Source organism: Procambarus clarkii, chromosome 39 (assembly GCF_040958095.1).
Source record: "Procambarus clarkii isolate CNS0578487 chromosome 39, FALCON_Pclarkii_2.0, whole genome shotgun sequence".
NCBI lineage: Eukaryota > Metazoa > Arthropoda > Malacostraca > Decapoda > Cambaridae > Procambarus > Procambarus clarkii.
The window spans coordinates 1,488,703-1,512,971 of NC_091188.1; the positions used below are offsets into that span (position 1 = coordinate 1,488,703).

Below are 24,269 nucleotides of genomic sequence, written 5' to 3' on the forward strand. Positions count from 1 at the left end.
TGTGAATATGACCGGCGAAATTGTCCTGTTCGTTCAAAGGCCACAACTCCTTGGTTTTCACATGTTGCTCTTCCTCTCTGGTGTGTTAATATTGTGGGAGAGAGTTGCAGGGAAGCTAAGTGTGTTGACCAGACCACACACTAGAATGTGAAGGGACGACGACGTTTCGGTCCGTCCTGAACCATTCTCAAGTCGATTGTGATGAGGAAGTAGAGACAGGCAATAAACAGCTAAGTGTGGGATGTGGAGGATTTGGTATATATGCAGAGACCAACCAGATTTCCTTTCAGGCTATTCATGGCCGTGCCACCTCTTGGGTTGGGTTAATCTTTGTCAATCAATCATCAACCAGATCTCCCCAGCGGTGAAGCGTCCGGATGTACGTCGCTGAGGCACAATAAGTTTGCTTCTCACATATGTGTGACCCAGTCTTGAATTTTGTCTAGCAACTTTAACTAAGACCTTGGACGGCAATGTTAAGCGGCACGCTGCATAAGTTCTATGCTGTCTGTTGCAACGCAAGTGTCTGATAAGTAATTCTCCGAACAACTGTCCCCCTCACCTGTATGATAACTGTCCAAACTCCTGTCTCTTCACCTGTGGAGTAACTGGCCAAAGTGCCTGCAATGAGTGACTCATTATATAAAGTAAATATAGTGACATTAAGATCCCATTCCTCATGACTAACCTATAATGTGGCACAAAGGAAAATGATACACAGATTGATAGAAATATTTAATACAAATCTTGTAAAAAAAGAGCTACACTTGGGTAGCCTCTAGACTAAAGGGTGATACTGGATTAGTTATGGAACAATTTGTGTCGTCTGTCAATACTTGTAAACAAACAGACGGTCATTCATCTTTACGGTCGTTAGGTCAGGGTTCACAAAGATCATCACTGACGTAATTAATCGACTTCTTCAATAGTAGGTCCGGAGCTTCCTCCTGGGGCCCCGCCCTGAGGTCCTCCTGGCATACCGCCCGGCATACCTCCCGGAGGAGGCCCACCTGCAGCGGCGTACATTTTAGTGATGACCGGGTTACACACTTTCTCCAGCTCCTTCTGTCTGTGCTCGTACTCGTCCTTCTCCGCCAGCTGGTTCGTGTCGAGCCACTGGATGGTTTCATTACACTTGTCGACGATGGCCGTGCGGTCACTGTCCGGGATCTTGTCTTTAAACTTGTCGTCTTCGACGGTGGATTTCATGTTGAAACAGTAAGATTCGAGGCTGTTCTTCGCTGTGATTCGTTCACGCTGTTGTTCATCCTCGGAGCGGTACTTCTCGGCCTCGTTCACCATTCGTTCAATGTCCTCCTTGCTGAGACGTCCCTTATCGTTGGTAATGGTGATTTTGTTTTCTTTGCCGGTGGATTTATCCACCGCTGAGACATTCAGGATGCCGTTAGCGTCAATGTCGAAAGTAACCTCAATCTGCGGGACGCCGCGCGGGGCGGGAGGGATGCCTGTTAGCTCGAACTTTCCCAGCAAGTTGTTGTCCCTGGTCATAGCTCTCTCTCCCTCGTACACCTGAATGAGCACACCTGGCTGGTTGTCAGAGTAGGTGGTGAAGGTTTGAGTTTGCTTGGTGGGAATGGTGGTATTGCGTTTGATGAGGGCCGTCATGACACCGCCGGCGGTCTCAATACCAAGTGACAGTGGAGTGACGTCAAGCAGCAGTAAGTCTTGCACCGTCTCCGACTTGTCACCAGAGAGGATAGCGGCTTGTACGGCTGCACCGTACGCCACCGCCTCGTCGGGGTTAATGGATTTATTCAGATCTTTACCATTAAAGAAATCCTGAAGCAGCTTCTGGATCTTGGGAATCCTGGTCGAGCCTCCAACTAGTACAATATCGTGGATCTGAGATTTGTCCATCTTAGCGTCACGCAGAGACTTCTCTACTGGCTCCAGCGTCCCTCTGAATAAGTCAGAACAAAGCTCCTCAAAGCGAGCTCGAGTAACGGAAGTATAAAAATCTATTCCCTCATAGAGAGAATCAATTTCGATGCTTGCTTGAGTGGAAGAAGACAAGGTGCGCTTGGCCCTCTCGCACGCTGTCCTCAGACGACGAACTGCACGCTTGTTGCCTGAGAGGTCTTTCTTATACTTTCTTTTGAATTCTTGAACAAAGAAATTAACCATTCTGTTGTCGAAGTCTTCACCACCAAGATGTGTGTCACCAGCAGTAGACTTAACTTCAAAGATGCCGTCCTCGATGGTCAATACTGACACATCAAAAGTTCCGCCTCCAAGATCGAAAATGAGAACATTGCGTTCTCCTCCCACCTTTTTGTCGAGGCCGTAAGCAATGGCAGCAGCAGTCGGTTCATTGATAATACGAAGGACGTTCATACCGGAGATAGTGCCAGCGTCCTTGGTGGCCTGTCTCTGTGAATCGTTGAAATACGCGGGAACAGTAACGACGGCGTCCTTAACAGAGTACCCGAGGTACGCCTCAGCCGTCTCTTTCATTTTGATTAGAACCATTGAAGATATTTCTTCAGGGAAGAACTTTTTATTTTCACCTTTGTACTCTACTTCAATTTTCGGCTTTCCACCGTCATTGACAACAATGAACGGCCAGTGCTTCATGTCACTCTGCACTGATGGTTCATCAAACTTGCGGCCGATGAGTCGCTTAGCATCGAAAACGGTATTGTTGGGATTCATGGCCACCTGGTTTTTAGCGGCGTCGCCAATAAGGCGCTCAGTGTCGGTGAAGGCGACGTACGACGGAGTAGTCCGGTTGCCTTGGTCGTTAGCGATGATTTCCACTTTGCCATGCTGGAAGACTCCCACACAGGAGTAGGTGGTCCCCAGGTCGATACCCACTGCGCGAGCTTTCGACATTTCTGCGGAAAGAATCATTCGTAAGAATGGCTGGACGAAATCAAAATATATTAATTCAATTGCATCTGCCAGATGCTTAAACGCATACAATCTTATATTAATGACATCAAAGTACACAAGAACTCTTAACCTGCAATTTAAATGCAAGAAATTTACACATGTGTAGTATATTGAATTACATTATTTGGAATTCCTATTTTAAATCTGTATATTTTAAATTCCTATTTAAGTCCTATTTGGAATTATGAGTTGTACGTTCAGTTTTATTTCAACACAATAATTCAGTTTTAAAGTGCATGAACCATGCATGATTTCTCACGTGTAAAACATGCCACGAAGTGAGTAGTGAGTGATATGAGTCTACATATAAATCTGTATCACACTGAGTCTCTTTATAATCATTCATCTTTACGTATCCGTATGATCATGAGTATGAACGTGTTCAGTACGAAAGTGAGTCTTTATAAACAAGAGTCAGTATGAATATGTCTGAATGACTGAGTTTATTTAAACATAATTTTGTATGAACATGAGTCCGTATGAACACGTATCAACTTATGTCTAAACACGACAGACAAACGTTTCTTGAAAAGGCCGGTTCACGAGTCCTGTTCCCGGCTACTGTCCAGTGCCAACCAACAAGGGGTGAGGGGGGGGGCGATGGCATTATCTGCGGAGCCTGGCACAGTGCCACGTCTATTACTGGCCGTACCGGCAACATGATCGACCTCCCCCAAAACTAACCATTCCTCTCGTGGTTTATATATTTCTAATCTCCTACGTTCATTATTGAATGACACCTCGAAATATATATATGGAAATGTAAATTTTCAATAACTTTGTAGGTTGGTTGGTTATCGTGCTGGTGGAGATAACAGAATAAAGAATACTGGTTCAGTAACAGGGTTGTTGATTTGTGGAACCAATTGCCGCGTAACATTGTGGAGGTGGGGTCCCTCGATTGTTTCAAGCATGGGTTGGACATGTATATGAGTGGGATTGGGTGGTTATAAATAGGAGCTGCCTCGTATGGGCCAATAGGCCTTCTGCAGTTGCCTTTGTTCTTATGTTCTTAACAGCTGTTTGGTGGACCTGTGTTGGTTGTGACTGCACCTGTAAGGTAGGCTGTGTTGTGACTCACAAAAGGTTTCGCATGATTTATAAATATGCCACACGAGACGTGTAAAGTGATGGTGTGTGTGTGTGTGTGTGTGAGGGACAGGTGTGTAGGGTTAGGTGTATCGTGTATAGGGACAGGTGAAGCAACATGAGAAAAATGTCCTTATCTATTTACTGCAACATCACAAATTCTTGACAGATATTACCATCCTAATAGATTTTTTAAATTTCAGGCATGACGTAGCAGAAAGTGACGCTAACTCATCACGAGACTAGTAAACTTGTCAGCTCACAGAGATTTACGAAGATTCGTGTAAACTCTATAAATATACTGATATCTTCATAATTATGAGTGGCATCCGATGAGGTTGCCATCTCTGAAGGTGTTAGAGAGAAACAGAGCTTGTGCCAGCTCCATAGGGGCCTTGGGTGCTTTCAAAATTACTTAAATCGCCTCTAACTCATCAGACATATTGCATCCTAGGCGCTGTACAAGTTACACTTGAGGGCATACTGATAGAGCCAGGTATCCCAATATGCGAACATATTTTAATTTAAGAGCTGCTGTAAGATCAAAATATATGCTCACAGTTTCATAACTCAATCAGTCTCCCATAAAAATTATGAAAACTAATGAAAGAAAACTATTTAATTCGGAAACTCCGTCAGATTTAAATTAATTAATAGACTATGTTAAATATAAGCCCGTGGATAGCTCAGCATTTTTAGATCTTTAATCTGTTCACTGTTCGTCGACGCTAAATAATACTAAAAATTGAAAACCAATTCTCACCTTATGATGACACCTGGTGTGAGTGGGAAGAGCGGCAGTGTGGAGCGACACACTCACACTCACTGTACACCCTGGCACAGGGACTTGTGGCACCTCCCGGCACCAAACACAGTATATATAGACGCTAAGCATCACTGGAGGAAGCTTCCCGAAACACCCCCCCCCCCCAGGCTTTGTGTGATGTCGGCTACTGTCTGATACACATCATTGTTGTTTTAATACTGCGTTTATTTCAATATGCTGATGCGCTTGAGTGCGTATGAAGTCAGCGTTTTGTGGAGCTGAGAGCGCGGTATATTATATGATTATCCCCCCCCTGGCGTGTTGAAGATCAATTCAAGCCTGGTAATGTTGTCTAATGTTGTGGGGAACCTTGTTCAGACAGCACAAGGGGTTTATAAGGAATTATAAACTGCCAGACTAAATAAAACAGCCCAGGAATTGGCGAAGCCTCAGGTGCCATTCATCTCTCGCCATCATGGCATGAAAATGTCCTGCTAAATGAGGACAAGAGAATGTGCTTAGTGTAGGTGTTTGGGCAAGGGAGGATGGTATATAATAGTGTTGGGTCACTCACCTATCACTACCATCAGTATATATATATATATATATATATATATATATATATATATATATATATATATATATATATATATATATATATATATATATATATATATATATATATATATATATATATATATATATATATATATATATATATATGCGAGGCAGTGGCGGACAGGTACGACTGGCATGGCCTGCTCTGCCAAAGCACAGGAGGATGGCATGCAAGACACAACGAGGTTAATGACATTATTAAGCCCTACCCCAGCTGATTGTCCAGTAGAAAGAGAACCCCATTACCTAATGCCCCGCAACTCTGACGAGCCTGTCGGTCGCCCAGACGGGATCCTGGTGAACCCCCTGGAAGAATGGTAGATATTTGGTGTGGGACTACACTTGCATTTCAACTTTAGCCAACACCTATGTTGACTTCAGTGTTGCACAGCCAGGCGGTGCTGCCAGTCACCGGGAAGCAACCAAATCTTGTAAATACAGAGATCTTGATCACCACTACAATTTTATCCCCATTGCCTCAGAGACACTTGGTGCCTGGGGTAAAAGTGCTGCTAGTTTTTTGAAGGCGCTGGGTTCTAAGCTAATTGAAGCAACTAGAGACCCTAGAGCCGCCAGTTTCCTTTTCAGCGCCTTAGTGTGGCCATCCAGAGAGGAAATGCTCACTGCATCCATGGTTCCTGCCCGCCATCTGAGGAGCTGGAGGAACTCGACAACCTATGACAAGGTTGTTATATATATATATATATATATATATATATATATATATATATATATATATATATATATATATATATATATTTATATATATATATATATATTTATATATATATATATACATATATACATATATATATACATATATATATATATATATATATATATATATATATATATATATATATATATATATATATATATATATATATATATATATATATATATATATATATATATATATATATATATAGGTGTAGGATAAACCTATATATGTATAGGTGTATCCTACTTTTAGTGGGTATACACGAAAATTTACTTTACCTCCGGACAGTGTCCAGCATTAAAGTATACATACTGGTCAGTAAACACAAGCGGTAGCCTAAACCCTCTTGAGAGTGTTAGGCATTAGGCTCAACACCAAACCCAATTTGATCCTACTGTGTATTCAAAATCGGTATTTTACCATGCATAAATTAACGTTATTATATATTAAAATCAGATATACGGTTAAACTTTAATTAGTAAGGCTTAAAAGAGTAGTCTTTGGGACGTGAGGTTCACTGCTCAGCGTACGACATACTTTTAAAACTTCTTTTTGTTTTTGTTTTATTCTGAACTATTGTCAATTACTACGAAGTTAGGTGTTTAAATTATGGTGGCAATTATTTGTATTTGTAGTATGCAGATGAAGCATTTACAGAGTTGCAAACTGGAATAGAGGTCGTCAGCCAACCACTGTTCGAGATGTGTACGAACGTCAGCAGTTGTCCCGTATGTAAAGTGTTTCAACAGAGACTTTGGCGGCCGGATTAATGAGAATTTAGCCTTTTTGTATGAAGATTTGTTTGTCTGGAGAGGTGCGCTTTGCACAAAGGAACTGTACGAAGCAGTTAGCTCGTGTTTTAAGGTTAGGCTTCGTTGAAAAAAAAAAAACCTGACTTCGATTGCGTTCACAAACGGCTTCGCTCGAAACTATTACAATCGTTGATTTTGGCGGGTCAGAGCATTGTGTCATCAGCTGTGTCGAGTGTCGCAGCTCTTGTGATGACTGCTACGGTAACGTCCACAGTGCTTGTAGTAAACCTTTCTAGTGTACTACCGGTGAGTTATAGTCACAGTGAAGTTATAGGAACTGACTACCTATACCGTGAACATAGAACATAGGTATAACTTGTGCAGAAAATGTCGCCATTTCTGGACGGGGCTAAATGTCGAGTCTGGAAAGTTCAGTGTTTTGCTGCGTAATTTTATGGTGGGAGAGAAACTACAACCCAAGTAGGCACCTGCAATGCTTCGTTCAGTGTTACTCGTCTTCTGCTGAAGCTTCACGGCGTCTTGAACTAGTCTGAACCACACACGCCGAGGTCTCACGTCCTCCTCAAGGTAAACAAAGCCTCGGGCCAGATTCACGAAGCAGTTACGCAAGTACTTACGAACGTGTACATCTTTCCTCAATCTTCGACGGCTTTGGTTACATTTATTAAACAGTTTACAAGCATGAAAACTTCCCAATCAACTGTTGTTATTGTTATAAACAGCCTCCGTGTGCTTCGGAGCTCATTAACTGTTAAATAATTGTAAACAAAGCCGCCAAAGATTGAGACAAGATGGACAGGTTCGTAAGTGCTTGCGTAACTGCTTCGTGAATCAATCCTTAAGTGTCATCTTCACCTGAGCTTATATGTGTATGGATTATAATGTGATCATTCTTGTGGTGACTGTATATATTGTGGTGTTTGAGGATTGAAGTTTATAAATGCATTTCATTAGTGTATTTTAAAACCATTACAGGTAAGAACGTTTGTCTTCGCGGGACAGAAATTCACCAATTTTGAGGTAAGTTCTCATTCCATCTGTTTCCATAGCTTTATTTTAAAGATGTAACAAACCCAGGATATGGGATATTTTCTTAATTTTCGTAAGTGCTTTATTTAACATTGTGGAGACGTGTGTACAAGCAGGTTGGACGCAGCGCATATGTTAACACCCTTGGGAACTATGTTGTTTGAATCATTATGCTTCAGGTTCCAAAGTTATTAAAATCAAACATTTTGTCGCCAGTATTATGCTTTTCATAATTAACCAACAAACATTTTTGCGTTTGGGCCTTGGTTCAGTTCCAGAACCCATTGTGTTACTTTTGGAAACTTTTCCACTAGAGTTCATAGGATGGTTAACTTACCTTGAGGTAATTTCGGGGCTCAGCGACCCCGCGGCCCGGTCGTCGACCAGGCCTCCTCGTTGCTGGACTTGTCAACCTGGCTGTTGGACGCGGCTGCTCGCAGCCTGACGTATGAGTCACAGCCTGGTTGATCAGGTGTTTGATCAAGGGGTGTTTGTCAAGTTCTCTCTTGAACACTGTGAGGGGTCGGCCAGTTATGCCCTTAATGTGTAGTGGAAGCGTGTTGAACAGTCTCGGGCCTCTGATGTTGATAGAGTTCTCTCTCAGAGTACCTGTTGCACCTCTGGTCTTCAACGGGGGTATTCTGCTTATCCTGCCATGCCCTCTCGTCTCATGTGATGTTATTTCTGTGTGCACATAAGGGGAGCCAGGATGGGTACATAAGGAGCATAATAAATCTCTTGTAAGAGTAATCTAACTTTGAGAAGTTTTAAGTTGTGCAACAGCAAGAGTAATATTAATTCTCTCTGTAACATTAATTCTTCAAATTGTAACTGTACCAATAGAGGTGTCCTAGCTGTCCTTTCTGACCAACATTGTTTATTCTTTCCGAAGTTTGAGTTAAAATTTTATTACATTCAACTTCAAATGTTTATTCAGGTAAAAGTACATCATAGAAAATGAGTTACAACCATTAATATTGGATTTATAGAGCTAGTACATACAATACCTAAAGCCACTAACTAATACGCACAGCCTTTTCTGGCAATTCAATGTAAACTTAGAAGTACAGGACATAGGTGCGTTTATAAGGACATTAAAATTTTAAAGGACATTAAATGAGTTTTAAATATATTTTTTAACTAAGAGGCAGTTTAGAAAACTGTAGTCCTATTATCTCGGTACAAGTGATGTATTCCCTAATGAAACAGTCCAGAATGTCAACAAATAAACTCGCATTAAACCCAAACAAAGACCTGTATTTTATTTGGAAACAAATCATCGAACCAAATACACCTCAGAGACATTGTAACAGTGAGGGAAAGGTCCTTGGCCTATACATAAACAAATGAACTTGTCAAAAATTTGTTCCATAGACTAAGGAACTTGTAAAAAATTTGATACTTTGTCATCAACTCTGCTCTTCTCGTACTATATTACTGACAAAAGTATCCCTATCTAACATATTTTATCTGTACATGGGGTTCAGCCACTGTAAATTACCTCAAGCCTATCGTCTCCCAGCAAAAAATCACTATCAAAACGATAAAAAAAAGCATAAATAAAACAATTACAAACAGCATTTTTCTGATCAGGGAAAGGAAGACACCAAGCCTTGGGGGCGTAATTTTATTGACATGATAAATAATTCTGCAGAAGTAAAACAGGCTTTTAAATAGGACTTAACAAATGATATAACATAGCCGTGGCTAACGCAAAGTACACGATACATCTTAAATTGTACACCCGTAGTAAAACGTAATCTTATAGCCTAGTACCAAACTCTGCAGAAACCTAATGTCCTAATGTCTAGAAATCGCAGTGAGGCGAATGTAACAAATCTAATACTAAGTATAACAGGACACCAAAGTGAACAACATAACATAAGGGAAACCCTAGCTGGAGAATAATCAGGCGGCAGAAAACATAGTGACTGGGGAAGCCTGATATGTAATTGGAGAAGAAAAACCCCAGGCCAGAGGCCGAGCCGCCAAGGAAGGAATTACCTGACAAGGTAGGGCTTACTAGTAGAATGTCTGTAAAGTCAAAGTAGTAGCTGCGGACAGCGGAACACTTGGGGACGGGCGCTGCACCCCCCCCCCCCACCCATCCCCAGTGAAACGGGAGGAAAACGTGAGGAACAACGACTGACGTAGTCAGAACCGAGAGAACTGGCAGCCAGCAGAAAGGGGGAGGAGGGTGGGCGCTTCGTGAATCTTGGACCTGGTCGGGAGAGTGAGTGAGAGCGGGACCTGACTTCCCGCGCCTTTTATGCCACCCAGGCTGGCCGCACCGCGCCTGCGGGACGCGATGCGCAATTCTCTTCCTTCCCCCGTCAGAAACTCCACCGCCTTTCGTCAAAAGGCAGTGGGCCATTTAGTTTAAATTTGTTTAAATGCATGTATTTGTATTAATTTTGTTAATAATTTTACATATGATTGTGTGAAGAAAATAGTATTACGGTAAAGTGACTTTTGGGCCACCCTAATATACAGCCTATCCTCCTGGAAAAAAATAAAAATTTATTGGTACTTTCGACTAAATAGTTACTACATGTAGTAAAGGACCGCCAGTAAACCACTTTTTATACTATAAAGTTTATGTGCTTTATGTACTATATTAGTACATAATATGTACTATATTTGGCCTAAGGTAGCGTATATTAGGCTTGGGATGGAGAGGTTAAGTTAGGCCTAATATGTTAATAATGACCTGCCCGAAACGCTGCGCGTACTAGTGGCTTTACAAAATTGTAAATACCATGCTATGTATTCTCACAAACCCAATGTATCTTTTTTGTATATAAATAAATAAATTTACTTAGCGGTTAAAAAAGTTTCTGGTTTGTCCAAATTCAGTAATACATAACTCAATTTTCTGGTGGTCCATCACTACATATAGTAACTAATTGGGAGTCGGCACCAGTAAGTACTTTCATTTTAGGAGGATGAGCCGATTTATATATTATATATATATATATAATATATATATATATATAATATATATATATAATATATAATATATATAATATATATAATATATATATGTCCGGTAGTCCCCGACTTGACGACATAGTGACAAATTCACATTTCGTATAGTCTACCTAACTTTCAACTCGATAGAAAATGGAAGAAAAAAATTTCTTTAAGAAAAAGGAGGGCAGTCTTCTTTAAATTTTCCTTGTACCTAATAATTCATTGTGTCGGGGGGACAAGCAGCCAATGTATGTATATACATATCGTGGTCCCCGCAAGGTCGAAATGCTGACACATTTCGACCTTGCGAGTCAAATGTTGAAGGTTGCATCCTTTTTCCCCAGGTTGTAACCCCTTACAAGAAGCAAAACTCCTGGGTACCTATTTACTGCCAGGTGAACAGGTGCATTGGGTGATCGGAAACGCCCCCAATGCGGAACAGGGTATCATGATTTGAATGACAGAAATTATTTGTTCTTTGGGGAAAAAGTTAACAAATTTTGTCTATAGAAAGATACAGACAATAACATTTTATTATACACTAACGACATGAATAACACCATGCGCCATTATTCTATAGTAATGTAAATAAATATATATTTTACTAATTTGAGGGACTGGGTGGTGGGTTTTACTACACGTAAGAAAGCAGTATTATTATTATTTTTATTTTTAAAGTAGGTGGTGGTGGAGGCCAGGTAGGGAAGCAGGGTGGTGGAGGCCAGGTAGGGAAGCAGGGTGGTGGAGGCCAGGTAGGGAAGCAGGGTGGTGGAGGCCAGGTAGGGAAGCAGGGTGGTGGAGGCCAGGTAGGGAAGCAGGGTGGTGGAGGCCAGGTAGGGAAGCAGGGTGGTGGAGGCCAGGTAGGGAAGCAGGGTGGTGGAGGCCAGGTAGGGAAGCAGGGTGGTGGAGGCCAGGTAGGGAAGCAGGGTGGTGGAGGCCAGGTAGGGAAGCAGGGTGGTGGAGGCCAGGTAGGGAAGCAGGGTGGTGGAGGCCAGGTAGGGAAGCAGGGTGGTGGAGGCCAGGTAGGGAAGCAGGGTGGTGGAGGCCAGGTAGGGAAGCAGGGTGGTGGAGGCCAGGTAGGGAAGCAGGGTGGTGGAGGCCAGGTAGGGAAGCAGGGTGGTGGAGGCCAGGTAGGGAAGCAGGGTGGTGGAGGCCAGGTAGGGAAGCAGGGTGGTGGAGGCCAGGTAGGGAAGCAGGGTGGTGGAGGCCAGGTAGGGAAGCAGGGTGGTGGAGGCCAGGTAGGGAAGCAGGGTGGTGGAGGCCAGGTAGGGAAGCAGGGTGGTGGAGGCCAGGTAGGGAAGCAGGGTGGTGGAGGCCAGGTAGGGAAGCAGGGTGGTGGAGGCCAGGTAGGGAAGCAGGGTGGTGGAGGCCAGGTAGGGAAGCAGTTTGTGGTGGAAACAGTTTTTTTATTATTATTATTATTTTCTACCACAGACGTGGCCACACGTTTACAGTGCTAACCAGCATATATACATTTTCTTCTGTCCTCCATGGACAGGGTTAGAGATGTGTTAAACATATAGTTCAAGGGTTTATTGAACACTCAACCACAGAAGGTACAGTGACAAGTCCACGGTCACCTCCGGTACACTAGGCTACTGACACTGTTTCCGCTCTCTGTGGCAACACTTCTCTTGCCCCCCAAAAAGAATTTTGTTTCTTTAAACTTTGAATTTCACGACAAAACTCTGTATACGTATAATACAAAAATGTATTTTGAAAATATACAATACTAGACGCAATTCGAGAATCATTAGTACATAAACTTCCGACTAACAACTCTACCATAACTGCAGGAACCGGGAAGCTAAACAGATCTAGGAGTGGATATAATTCACACACTAACTCCAGGTTAGGAACCCCAAGGTTGGAACCTAGGGGGTTCCAACATGCATCAGCAGCATGTTCTAAACTGGGGAACATTACAATGATACTTAACAACTAAAATAAAGACTTGAGGCAATGAACACTGCCTTTGTGAACCAACACAAGAATACACAGGGCCAGTACTACCACGCCAAGTACCACCAGTACCACCAGCACCAGTACCACCAGCACCAGTACCACCAGCACCAGTACCACCAGCACCAGTACCACCAAGACTAGTACCACCAGCACCAGTACCACCAAGACTAGTACAACTACCACACCCAGCAGCAGGAGCAGCAGCAGCAGCTGCGTCACACCTGGGCAGTACAACGTCGCGACCACAAGATGGAGAAGATTACCGGGCGGGAGCCGCGACCACAAGTCGGGTCGGCTGTGAGAATGACCAATATCCGATTCCAGGAGGGCATCATTCAGCCCCACACGTCACTAGACAAAGAGGAAGAGAAGACGGGGCTGGGAGGGCGCGTGCTATAGGGGGAAGATGGAGCGTAGAGCCCTAGGAAGAAGGAAGAGGGTAGTTGGGTGGGAGGGGAAACAGATAGTCGGGCATGAACTATGTCCAACGTCGATGTCCGGTGACCAATGGGAGGCCGGGTGTGCTGTGATTGGTCACCCCCGGCCAGGTACATAACCACCTGTCACCCCGGGGCCGTCTGGACATTAGGCGTCTCTTGACAAATAGGAGAATTACAGCGACGCTCAAATACAGCCATTTGGACGAGAATAAACAGCTGGAGTAGAAATAGGAATTGTATGGGAATTGTTAGGAATGGAGAAGGAATTGCCAGAATTGGGAGATGCGAGTGGTAATTGACGATGTGATTTGAGGATGAGAAGGGTGATGGAATAGTGGATGAAATGGGCGCAACAGGTGGAGAAGAATGGAAAGGAGAAGGGGCAGGCGGGGGGGGGGGGGGGGGATGGGACGGGGCAGAGAGCTCAATCACTCTCCATGTATGGGGGGATGCGAGCACATGGAAGAGGAGGAAGAGGTGGATGTGCACAAGAGGTGCATAAAACACCTGATATTGAATAGAGATGGGTCAAAAAGAGGAACGGGAGGAAAAGGGAAAGAAGGAAAGGAGAACGAAAAGAAGAATTAGAAGAGATGAAGACTGATGACGTGAATGAAGCTGGCAGTGTGTGTGTGTTTACTATTTGTCTACAGGATGGAGATGGAGCTAGTAGCTCTCGGGCCCCGCCTTTTTACCCGTCGTTGGTGTGTGTGTGTGTGTGTGTGTGTGTGTGTGTGTGTGTGTGTGTGTGTGTGTGTGTGTGTGTGTGTGCGTGTGTGTGTGTGTGTGTGTGTGTGTGTGTGTGTGTGTGTGTGTGTGTGTGACAGAGATAGAGAGCGTCACTCCATCAACAATAATTCATTCCTCGGTTGATTCCCATTTAAAATACGTTCGCACATGTTGACAATCTGGAAATCGGGGATTGAACACCGACCTGGATGAAACGAGCCCGTCACTCTACCAGCCAGTCCAAGTGCTTGGGCTGGTGTTGGGAGAGTTCTTCATGAGTAGTTGGCAGCTTTCTTGCTCTAGTAGTCAATGGTGAACTGTATCCTGTAGTTAAACAAATGGTCTTTATGTATTTACATGTTTACTTAGGAACTGTCAGCCTTAGTGAACTTATTAAGCAATATATAGGCAAGACAAACACCAAGATGCTATGAAATAACACGTAATTTCTAGACGCAATCAGACCATCATCAAACATATACTGACCAACAGCAGGGGAATAGTCGACAGATACGACAAAAGAATACTTGACATGTTGACCAGACCACACACTAGAAGGTGAAGGGACGACGACGTTTCGGTCTTTCCTGGACCATTCTCAAGTCGAATGGTCCAGGACGGACCGAAACGTCGTCGTCCCTTCACCTTCTAGTGTGTGGTCTGGTCAACATACTTTAGCCACGTTATTGTGACTCCTCGCCTGAATACTTGACATAGATGAAGCACTACATATAAGACACTCTCCATATATGAGTTACCACTCTGGTGCAGTTGTGGGATCCTTTAGGAAATACCATTCAGAGACAATCGTATCGTTTAAGTCTACAGAAATAGCATATTGTTTGATGTATTAACTACACGATCTATTCAAAACACTATTCAAGTCCTCATGAATAAAGCAAACTAAAATGCGTAACGTAAAGACATCTTAATTGGTAATAAAGTGAACTGTCTCGGCCTTGCATCTTAAGGGTGATTTGTGATTCTTGTTATTGTTTTATTGATGCTCGTTAACGTGATATTACTCGCCCCCCTCCAGCCCCCCCCACACCCCCACCCCAACACCATCAATCCTCCATCAATCCCCCTCCTTTCACCCCTACTAATCCCTCCTGTCCCCCCCCCCACCTCCTCCCCTCCCATCTTCCCTCACGCCTACCCCAGTACCTCCTCATTTTCACCCCCACCACAACCCCCACCACAACCCCCCCTCCCCACCCCACCAATCACACGACAACAGCGAATAAATCTGATAAATGAACACGAACACGGAGGGCAACAATTCAGTCGCTCCGACGCACTTAAATCTCCTCGAATTAAGTAGTGCTTAACTCTGTTGACATTGTGAGTGATGAACGGGGGTGGTGAGGGGGATGGTGAGGGGGGTGGTGAGGGGGATGGTGAGGGGGGTGGTGAGGGGGATGGTGAAGGGGTGGGGGTGAGGGTGAGGGGGTGGAAATTATCGGCAGAAAGCGCCAGGCCATTGCGACTATATAGCTCTTGGAAGGGACCAGCATAAGGATTTGGGATGGGATGGGAGGGAAGGAATGGTGCCCAACCATTTGGACGGTCGGGGATTGAACGCCGACCTGCATGAAGTGAGACCGTCGCTCTACCGTCCACCCCAAGTGGTTGTTGGGTGGGGGGGGGGTGAGGGGGGGGGGAAGAAACAGCAGTGCCAGGAGTAGATCAACACATATGGTCACTGCTGGAGGCACACCTCTCGCCTGTTCTGGTCGCTCTATATAGTCTCCGTGTCGGTAATGTCACTATCAGTTCGAGCCCCGCTTTTGTGCCACGTAAGTCCACTACGGGCTCGCCATAGCCCGTGCTACTTGCAACTTGTGTTCCGAGTGACTCTAAAACAACAACAACCTGTCATATTGCTTCATCTCACTCTTGTCTTACTCATCCAACTCTTGCCCTATTCATCTCTGCCTCATCTCCTGAGTCACGCTCCTCTCTTCCACACACACACACCGCTATGCTTCTCTCAAGCTCTCCCTGTCCTCCCACTTAAGGCTTACCCTCCCATTTCCACCATCACCTAATATTCCCCGTCTCCATCCCTCTAACCATGGGAGGCTTCCAGGGGAGACACACCATGGGAGGCCCCCCTCAGGGGGAGACACTGTGGGAGACCCACAAGGGAGACACCGTGGGAATTCTCCCCGGGGTAGGGTAACGCTCCCTAAGCTCGTCTCATGAAGGGTTAATAAAGCAGGCTAATGAAATCACAACAGCTGGGGGACCCTTCCTTCCCTTCCTCCCTTGTGTTAGCGGCTCCTACCACGACCTGGTGCTGTGGGGAGAAGTGTGGGGGAGTCGTCAGTGCAATGGTGGTGTTAGTGGGGTGGTTAGTGGTGATTGGACCGATGGGGGTGAAGGAATGGGGGTACGAACACTATAAATATATATAATCTGAATCTAAAGTATTCCTCGCTATGACTGTTAGGGTCAAACCGGCCGACAGTTACCCGGGACTCGCAACCACTCCACGCCCACACGCACAGAGCCTACAGCAGGCCCTACGCCCACGCCAGGACTCACGCCCACGTTAAGGCGGGTCATGTGGCGACATTCGGCAGCTGGGAGAAGCGGCGACAGGCCGGGGAATCCTCGGCTTATCCTCAATACCCTTTTATTAAATTCTCGTGGCGATCAACAGCGTTAAATGATGATAAATCTGCCTCAGGCAACGATTTGCATTGATTACTGGGACCAGGACTTGGGACGACAGGGGGATAGGGAGGATAGGGGTGAGGCGGGATTGGCTTGGGACAGGGACGTGGGTAGGGCAGGCAGGCAGGCAGGCAGGGACGTGGGCGGGGCAGGCAGGCAGGCAGGCAGGCAGGGACATAGGAAAGGATGGGACGGGTGTGAGAGGGGGTGGAAGGGATGGGGCAGGGACATAGAAGGAGTGGGATAAGTATGGATATTGAAGGGGGCGGCAGAGACGAATATGGAAAGGGGGAGTGGCAGGGAGGGTTATGGATAGATATGGGAAGGATGATAGAGGGATATGGGATGGGAGAGGCAGGGACGTACATGGGAGAGTCGAGGAGGAGGAACATGTTAAGGTAACACTCGCCGTGAAATAGGAAGGGAGGACAGATGGATCTAAAGAGGACATGGAATGGGAACAGAGGAGTGACAAGGGAGGGTAAGTGAGGGGACGCAGCTCGGATAGCAGAAGGGGAAAATATAGAACAGAGAAGATGCAGATGGAAGAGAGAGAATGACAGAGGAGAGACAAAGATAGAGACGAGAGGGGGGCGACGTGTATGAAAATAACACAACAGGAACTGAGTTTGGTATTAGGCTTGTAGCCAATCAACCACGTAAGGACTGTTAATTAATTAAGTGCGCACCTCAACACCTTACTGATCCACTAGCGAGTATACTTAAGGTGTATACACGATGTGAGGAGCTCATAACTGTGATAGGCATCAAGAGTTAACATATTAGGACATGGTGCGTAGTCATAATACTCAATAAAAATATAATGTCTAATATTAGTAAGCAAATTTTTAATAGTTTAAATTATTAATGCTAAGGCGAGCCTTACCCTTACCTGGTGTAGGCCTTATCACATAAATTATAACGCATTTACTATTTAAAAAGTCTATATATACATTTGCATAATATATTATCATTTATACATTATTTTCCTTTATAATTCCTTGAAAATTTCAGAATTAATTACAAATTTTCTTTAATATTCATATTATGAATATATATGTAAATCACCAAAAAATAAATATAGGGATGACTGGTATTTTCCTATTTCAACCTTCAAATTATATATCTTTCACCCATTATTAGCATACTTCTTTCGCTAATGGCATTATGTTAACTCGAAACTTTGTATATAAATCGCATATAAGTTAAGATTTCGAAATGACTTGTATAAATGCTCGTTCGATAACATAAGAGGTTGACTTCTAGAACTAATTACCGGGTAACATAATAGAGGTGGGATTGATGAATTATTCAACCGTAGGTTTATATATGTATGCATATAATTAGTTTGGGTGAATATAAATAGGAGTTGCCTTGCATGGACCAATAGGCTCTTGCAATTTCCTTAATTCTTATGTCCTTATACTTTAAATACATCTAATGTATTATATAATGTAATTACAACTACGCATGTTATTGTGTCTGTTTAGCCACACATGAAATATACAATAATTAATGTGTATTTTCAAGTGAGAAGTTTCACTTTATAAATTTATGATAATTGTGTTCAGCTTCCATATGGTTATTAAAACAAAACCTCAAATTATTGGTTTTATTTAAATATCAGGACTGATAGTTTTCGATTCACAATCTGAAATTCCTGGTTCGAATCTCGGGCAGGACAGAATGAGAAGAGCAAGTTTCAGGTAGACAGAAAACTTGAAAATCACTGCGAAAAGTGGGACCTCCTCACCTTGTGATATACTGACGGTTTCTGCAAATATATAACTAAGACCCCATCAGCTGGAATTGGGATTACGGGCTATTCATGCCCGTGCGACCTCTTGGATGGCTTAATCTTAATTAATCAATCTGGAATTGGGAGGCTAAAACCATAGCCCGTGCTTCTTGCCCCTCTCCTGTGCCAGGTAAGTTACGGGCTCTCCATAGCCCGTGCTACTTGGAACTTGTTCCGAGTAGCTGAATCTATAACAACAACAACAGCTGGAATTGAAAGCTTGCGTTTTTTTCATGTCAAGTCCTTGTGATATTAAGATTAACATGAAGGAGTTTTGTGTACAGACTTCTTAAACGAAGCGAGGAGTCTGATACATTGTTTTATTGTTTAAATTGTTGAGAGTGACAGACTCCCGTTTTCTCTTGTACACATCGTTCTCCCGTGTCCTTTAGCACCACTACTTGGCGGCTGGGATCATGCCACCTCATCCCCCCCAGAACACTCCCCCCGGGGACGATATCATGCCGCCCCTCGCCCCCCAGAACACTCCCCCCGGGGACGATATCATGCCGCCCCTCGCCCCCCAGAACACTCCCCCCAGGGGACAGGATCATGCCACCAACAGACACAGACGACACTCTTCGTCTTCATAATGGCACCAGAGGGAGAGATTGGTCACCCATATTGATTGTGTCAATTAGATTATGTTCCGAAGCTCATTAAGGACACCAGAGAGACTTTGCTGGGGAGATTTTCGGGGCGTAGGGTGGTGGGGGAAGGTGGGAGCAGGCTTCCAAGCAGGGGGAGACACGTGGGAGCAAAGGGAGAGAGGAAAAGGGTAGGATAGTAGGGGGGCTATGGACCTCCCCTACTGACGGGTAGGATAGTAGGGGGCTATGGACCTCCCCTACTGACGGGTAGGATAGTAGGGGGCTATGGACCTCCCCTACTGACGGGTAGGATAGTAAGGGGCTATGGACCTCCCCTACTGACGGGTAGGATAGTAAGGGGCTATGGACCTCCCGTACTGACGGGTAGGATAGTAGGGGGCTATGGACCTCCCCTACTAACGGGTAGGATAGTAGGGGGCTATGGACCTCCCCTACTGACGGGTAGGATAGTAGGGGGCTATGGACCTCCCCTACTGACGGGTAGGATAGTAGGGGGCTATGGACCTCCCCCTACTGACGGGTAGGATAGTAGGGGGGCTATGGACCTCCCCTACTGACGGGTAGGATAGTAGGGGGCTATGGACCTCCCCTACTGACGGGTAGGATAGTAGGGGGCTATGGACCTCCCCTACTGACGGGTAGGATAGTAGGGGGCTATGGACCTCCCCTACTAACGGTCCATTCACCACACCGACATCACTCTGCTTCGCTCAAATTGACTCGAGGCGATGGTAATCTTGAGGCCTCAGACATGTCACATAACAAAGGCCTTCACTGGGGGCTTCTTGCAAGGCTGAAGACGATTAAGTTGTGGTAGAAACATCACCTTACTGGGAGATGGTTGCCACAAATGTCACTCTTAAGAGGCGTTCACCTCACACGTTGACAGTGTCAACACCAACTTGTTGTGACCGTTGCTGCAAACTTGTTAACTGTTGCTTTGTTTACCTGTAAACTAGCTAATGGGCGGTGCTGTGGGGGGGGGGAGGTGTTGTTACATGTGTTAAATGACAAAATTTCCCATTCTCCTGCCGACATTTTTGCATGTTCTTCACTGCCCTTGAACTATATGTTTAATAACACTTCTCTAACCCTGTCCATGGAGGACAGAAGAAAATGTATATATGCTGGTTAGCACTGTAAATGTGTGGCCACGTCTGTGGTAGAAAATAATAATAATAAAAAAAAAAAACTGCGATAAGTTACAGGAACAACAGGGAAGAATTAGAATAATTAATGATAAAAAACGCATTCTGCGTAGGCTGAGAACAAACTTGTGTCGTGAGAACTCGAGGTGTTATGGTGTGTTGACTCAAAGGTCACAGTAGCGCCACAGTAGAGCCTCACGGTAGCGTCAGCGTCACCGTAGAGCCAAGAGAGCGCCAGGGGTCGTAGTGTTAGCGCAGCGAGGCGTGACAGACACCATCAGCAGCAGCGTGCCCCTCGTCACGCATATTTGCCTCCACAACAAAGCAATATATAAGTGGACGGCCGCTGCTGTGTAGGACTCGTCAGCTCCTCAGACCCACCAGGTCACCGTCGACAGTGAGACGCCGCCAGCGGCCCCTGTCACGTCCTGCTGGCGGTCACCTGCCACGAGTACCCGAGGCTGAGGGCGAGTGAATAGAGGTAGTGAGGACATGAGGTGGATGAGGAACGGGGGGGAGGAGAGTGAGAGTCTGGAGATTTAGCGGAAGCTGAACGCGAGAGCCGGAAGCGCCAATGAGCAGCGGCCGAGGGTCATGACGCCCTGGGTGACGCCACACGTCGTTCTGACGCTCTGGGTGACGCCACACGTCGTTCTGACGCTCTGGGTGACGCCACACGTCGTTCTGACGCTCTGGGTGACGCCACACGTCGTTCTGACGCTCTGGGTGACGCCACACGTCGTTCTGACGCTCTGAGTGACGCCACACGTCGTTCTGACGCTCTGGGTGACGCCACACGTCGTTCTGACGCTCTGGGTGACGCCACACGTCGTTCTGACGCTCTGAGTGACGCCGCACGTCGTTCTGACGCTCTGAGTGACGCCACACGTCGTTCTGACGCTCTGAGTGACGCCACACGTCGTTCTGACGCCCTGAAGCAAGGGGGGGGGGGTAGGGAAGGGAACTATCAGGAGAATGTGCCAAGCCGTTACGACTATATAGCACTTGGAAGGGATAATTTGGGATGGGACGGGGAGGGGTGGAAGGGGAAGGGGGTGAAAAGGAATAGTGCCCAGCCACTTGGACGGTCGGGAATTGAACACGGGCCTGCATGAAGCGAGCCCATCCCTTTACCGTCCAGACCAATGTAATGCTCTTACTCAACCACACCTGTAAGACCAACCCATGTTTCATATTCCTTTTCTGTCAGCCTCTTCCTTGTCATCCCTTTTCCTTCTTGCCTTTCCTCGTCATCCTTTTCCATCCTCGTCATGGTCTTGCTGTTTCCGCGTCCTTTTCTTTCAGTTCCTTTCATTATCTACCTCCATTCCATCTTGTCTTTTACCCTATCCCTTTAGCCTTTTTTGGCATGGGGTCTGACTCTCCTCTTCTGTTCCGTTGTCGTCTCTGGGTCTGACTCTCCTCTTCTGTTCCGTTGTCGTCTCTGGGTCTGACTCTCCTCTTCTGTTCCGTTGTCGTTTCTTGGGCCTGACTCTCCTCTTCTGTTCCGTTGTCGTCTCTGGGCCTGACTCTCCTCTTCTGTTCCGTTGTCGTCTCTGGGCCTGACTCTCCTCTTCTGTTCCGTTGTCGTCTCTGGGCCTGACTCTCCTCTTCTGTTCCGTTGTCGTCTCTGGGCCTGACTCTCCTCTTCTGTTCCGTTGTCGTCTCTGGGCCTGACTCTCCTCTTCTGTTCCGTTGTCGTCTCTGGGCCTGACTCTCCTCTTCTGTTCCGTTGTCGCCTCTGGGCCTGACTCTCCTCTTCAAGGTGTCGCACTTGTACATTTGTCTACCAATTCCACTTCTCTGATCTACCGACTCCTCTCTACGCTCTCCCTAGTCTATTTCATCTCATCTCGGTGCCTCCTCCTTGCTATATCTTGTTTCCATCTCACAATACCATTTCTAGTCCCTTTCCTGCTTTATTGTGGGCTTCTCCTGCTCTCTCATTTATCCATCGCTCTCTCTCTTATATCATCGTCTCTACTGCTCCTTTATCAATGTCCCGTCTTCTATTCTTACACTATTCTTGCCCTTTCACTACTTATCCTCGCTCTCTCCTCTATTCGCACCCCACCCTTCCCATCTCACTGCCCTCTCCACACTCATTCCGGTGTTGATGCCGTAATTCTCATCGGGTGCCCATTATCCGGCCCCTCCCGAGTGCTTTCACACCAGCGGCCGCAAGACAGACTGTTCGGTGCTTCCGGAGGGCGCGTGGCCGCCCCCTCCTTGGTTTGTCTTGCGGCGCCGCCTCGCTCCGCCGGACAAACATTCCCAACCGCCTCAGATCCCTTCGTATTATTTCTCCATAACCAGTCACCTGCCCATTGACGGTGAGCCGCAGAATAGCTTTTCAGCGAGTTATGAGCGAGTATTGCGCACCGTTGTTGAAGGGGGAGAGTGATGTTTCATTAAGGGAACCAAAAACGGAGCTCACTAGGTGGTAACCGCTGGTCTCCGCGCGTTGCCAACTTCCGTTTCCCGATTCGGTCCGTTTTCTTTGAGGCGCGCGTCATTGCGCGCGAGCAATCGATAAGCCGCCTTTGTGTGAAGTCATTTGGCGGGAAATATGGGAAACTCAGAACCCTCTTTCCCCCTCTACCCATAACCGCCCCCTCCCCCAAACGACATCTCTCTGTTTGGTTATTTATTCATGGATATCTCGTCTATTCTGTATCTTTTCCGTTATCTCCAAGTATACAGGAAGCGAACATAATATTTATTCACTAGAGGTGTCTGAACAATAGTTTCGTTAGGTGTACATCGGAAGGGAGAAGGCCGAGGGGCGGTGCTGCACGGCGGGTCACAGGGAGGGCGAGGGGGAGAGCCAATTGTCAGGCGACGAGATTTTGATATTCTGTTTATGAAGTGCGGACCTTTGATGAACACGGCCGGTGCCTAATGTGAGGGAAAATCGTCGCCCTGCCGAGGAACTGGAAGTTGATGAACACTGTTGCCTCCGTGTTCCCACAGCCACTGTGGGTGTGTGGGTAGTCCAGCTCCCACACGCCCAGACACTGTGGGAGTTTTGCTAGACCAACACCCACACTCTCAGACGCTGTGGGAGTGTGACTATAGCTGTGTTTACACTCCCAGACACTGTGGGAGTGTGGTTATAGCTGTGTTTACACTCCCAGACACTGTGGGAGTGTGGTTATAGCTGTGTTTACACTCCCAGACACTGTGGGAGTGTGGTTATAGCTGTGTTTACACTCCCAGACACTGTGGGAGTGTGGCCTATCTCTCTTGTCATATTTTCGTTATTTTACCATAGAACTCCAGTAGATTTATTAGGCATGATTTCTCTTCCCTGAAGTCGTGTTGGTCTTGCTAAACAAGTCATCTCTGGATGATTACTCTTTCGAGAACTGTGCAAGGAATGCTTTGTTGTGCTTACGGGGGTTGAGCTTCAGCTCTTTGGTCCCTCCTCCCGAGTGTTTGGGTGGCCGTGTGTGTGATTACTTAGAGCCTTTCACCTAGATGTGCTTGTAAGTGTCCAGTAACGGCTGCTCTTAAGTCCCTCCTGTTGTCCATTATTTTAATTCTGTTATTCGTTTTTCAAATCGCTGAGTTGTAGAGAGTTCAGAGCCGGTAAATGAACATATTGGCCGGGATAATGTGTAATATGTTGACTGGTACGAGGCCAGGTGCTGAGACTGGCCATAGTCTGACACGAGGCCAGGTGCTGAGACTGGCCATAGTCTGACACGAGGCCAGGTGCTGAGACTGGCCATAGTCTGACGCGAGGCCAGGTGCTGTGACTGGCCATAGTCTGACACGAGGCCAGGTGCTGTGACTGGACATAGTCTGGCACGAGGCCAGGTGCTGAGACTGGCCATAGTCTGGCGCGAGGCCAGGTGCTGAGACTGGCCATAGACAGACACGAGGCCAGGTGCTGAGACTGGCCATAGTCTGACACGAGGCCAGGTGCTGAGACTGGCCATAGTCTGACACGAGGCCAGGTGCTGTGACTGGCCATAGTCTGACACGAGGCCAGGTGCTGAGACTGGCCAT

General features: G+C 46.0%; 2 protein-coding genes across 2 annotated transcripts; both read right to left on the reverse strand.

Annotated features, from left to right (window-relative positions):
* Positions 1–722: 722 nt before the first annotated feature.
* LOC123760349 (heat shock 70 kDa protein cognate 4) lies at positions 723–4,877 on the reverse strand. The gene is made up of 2 exons (XM_045745963.2): positions 4,766–4,877; positions 723–2,855 (listed from the first exon to the last, which is right to left on the reverse strand). The coding sequence occupies exon 2, from the start codon at positions 2,851–2,853 to the stop codon at positions 910–912; it is 1,944 nt and encodes a 647-aa protein (XP_045601919.1). The 5' UTR covers positions 2,854–2,855; positions 4,766–4,877; the 3' UTR covers positions 723–909.
* A 16,719-nt stretch (positions 4,878–21,596) lies between these two features.
* Positions 21,597–22,037, reverse strand: LOC138372465 (uncharacterized). Its single transcript, XM_069337926.1, has one exon. It carries the CDS (start codon positions 22,035–22,037, stop codon positions 21,597–21,599), a length of 441 nt encoding a protein of 146 aa, XP_069194027.1.
* Between the last annotated feature and the right edge of the window lie 2,232 nt (positions 22,038–24,269).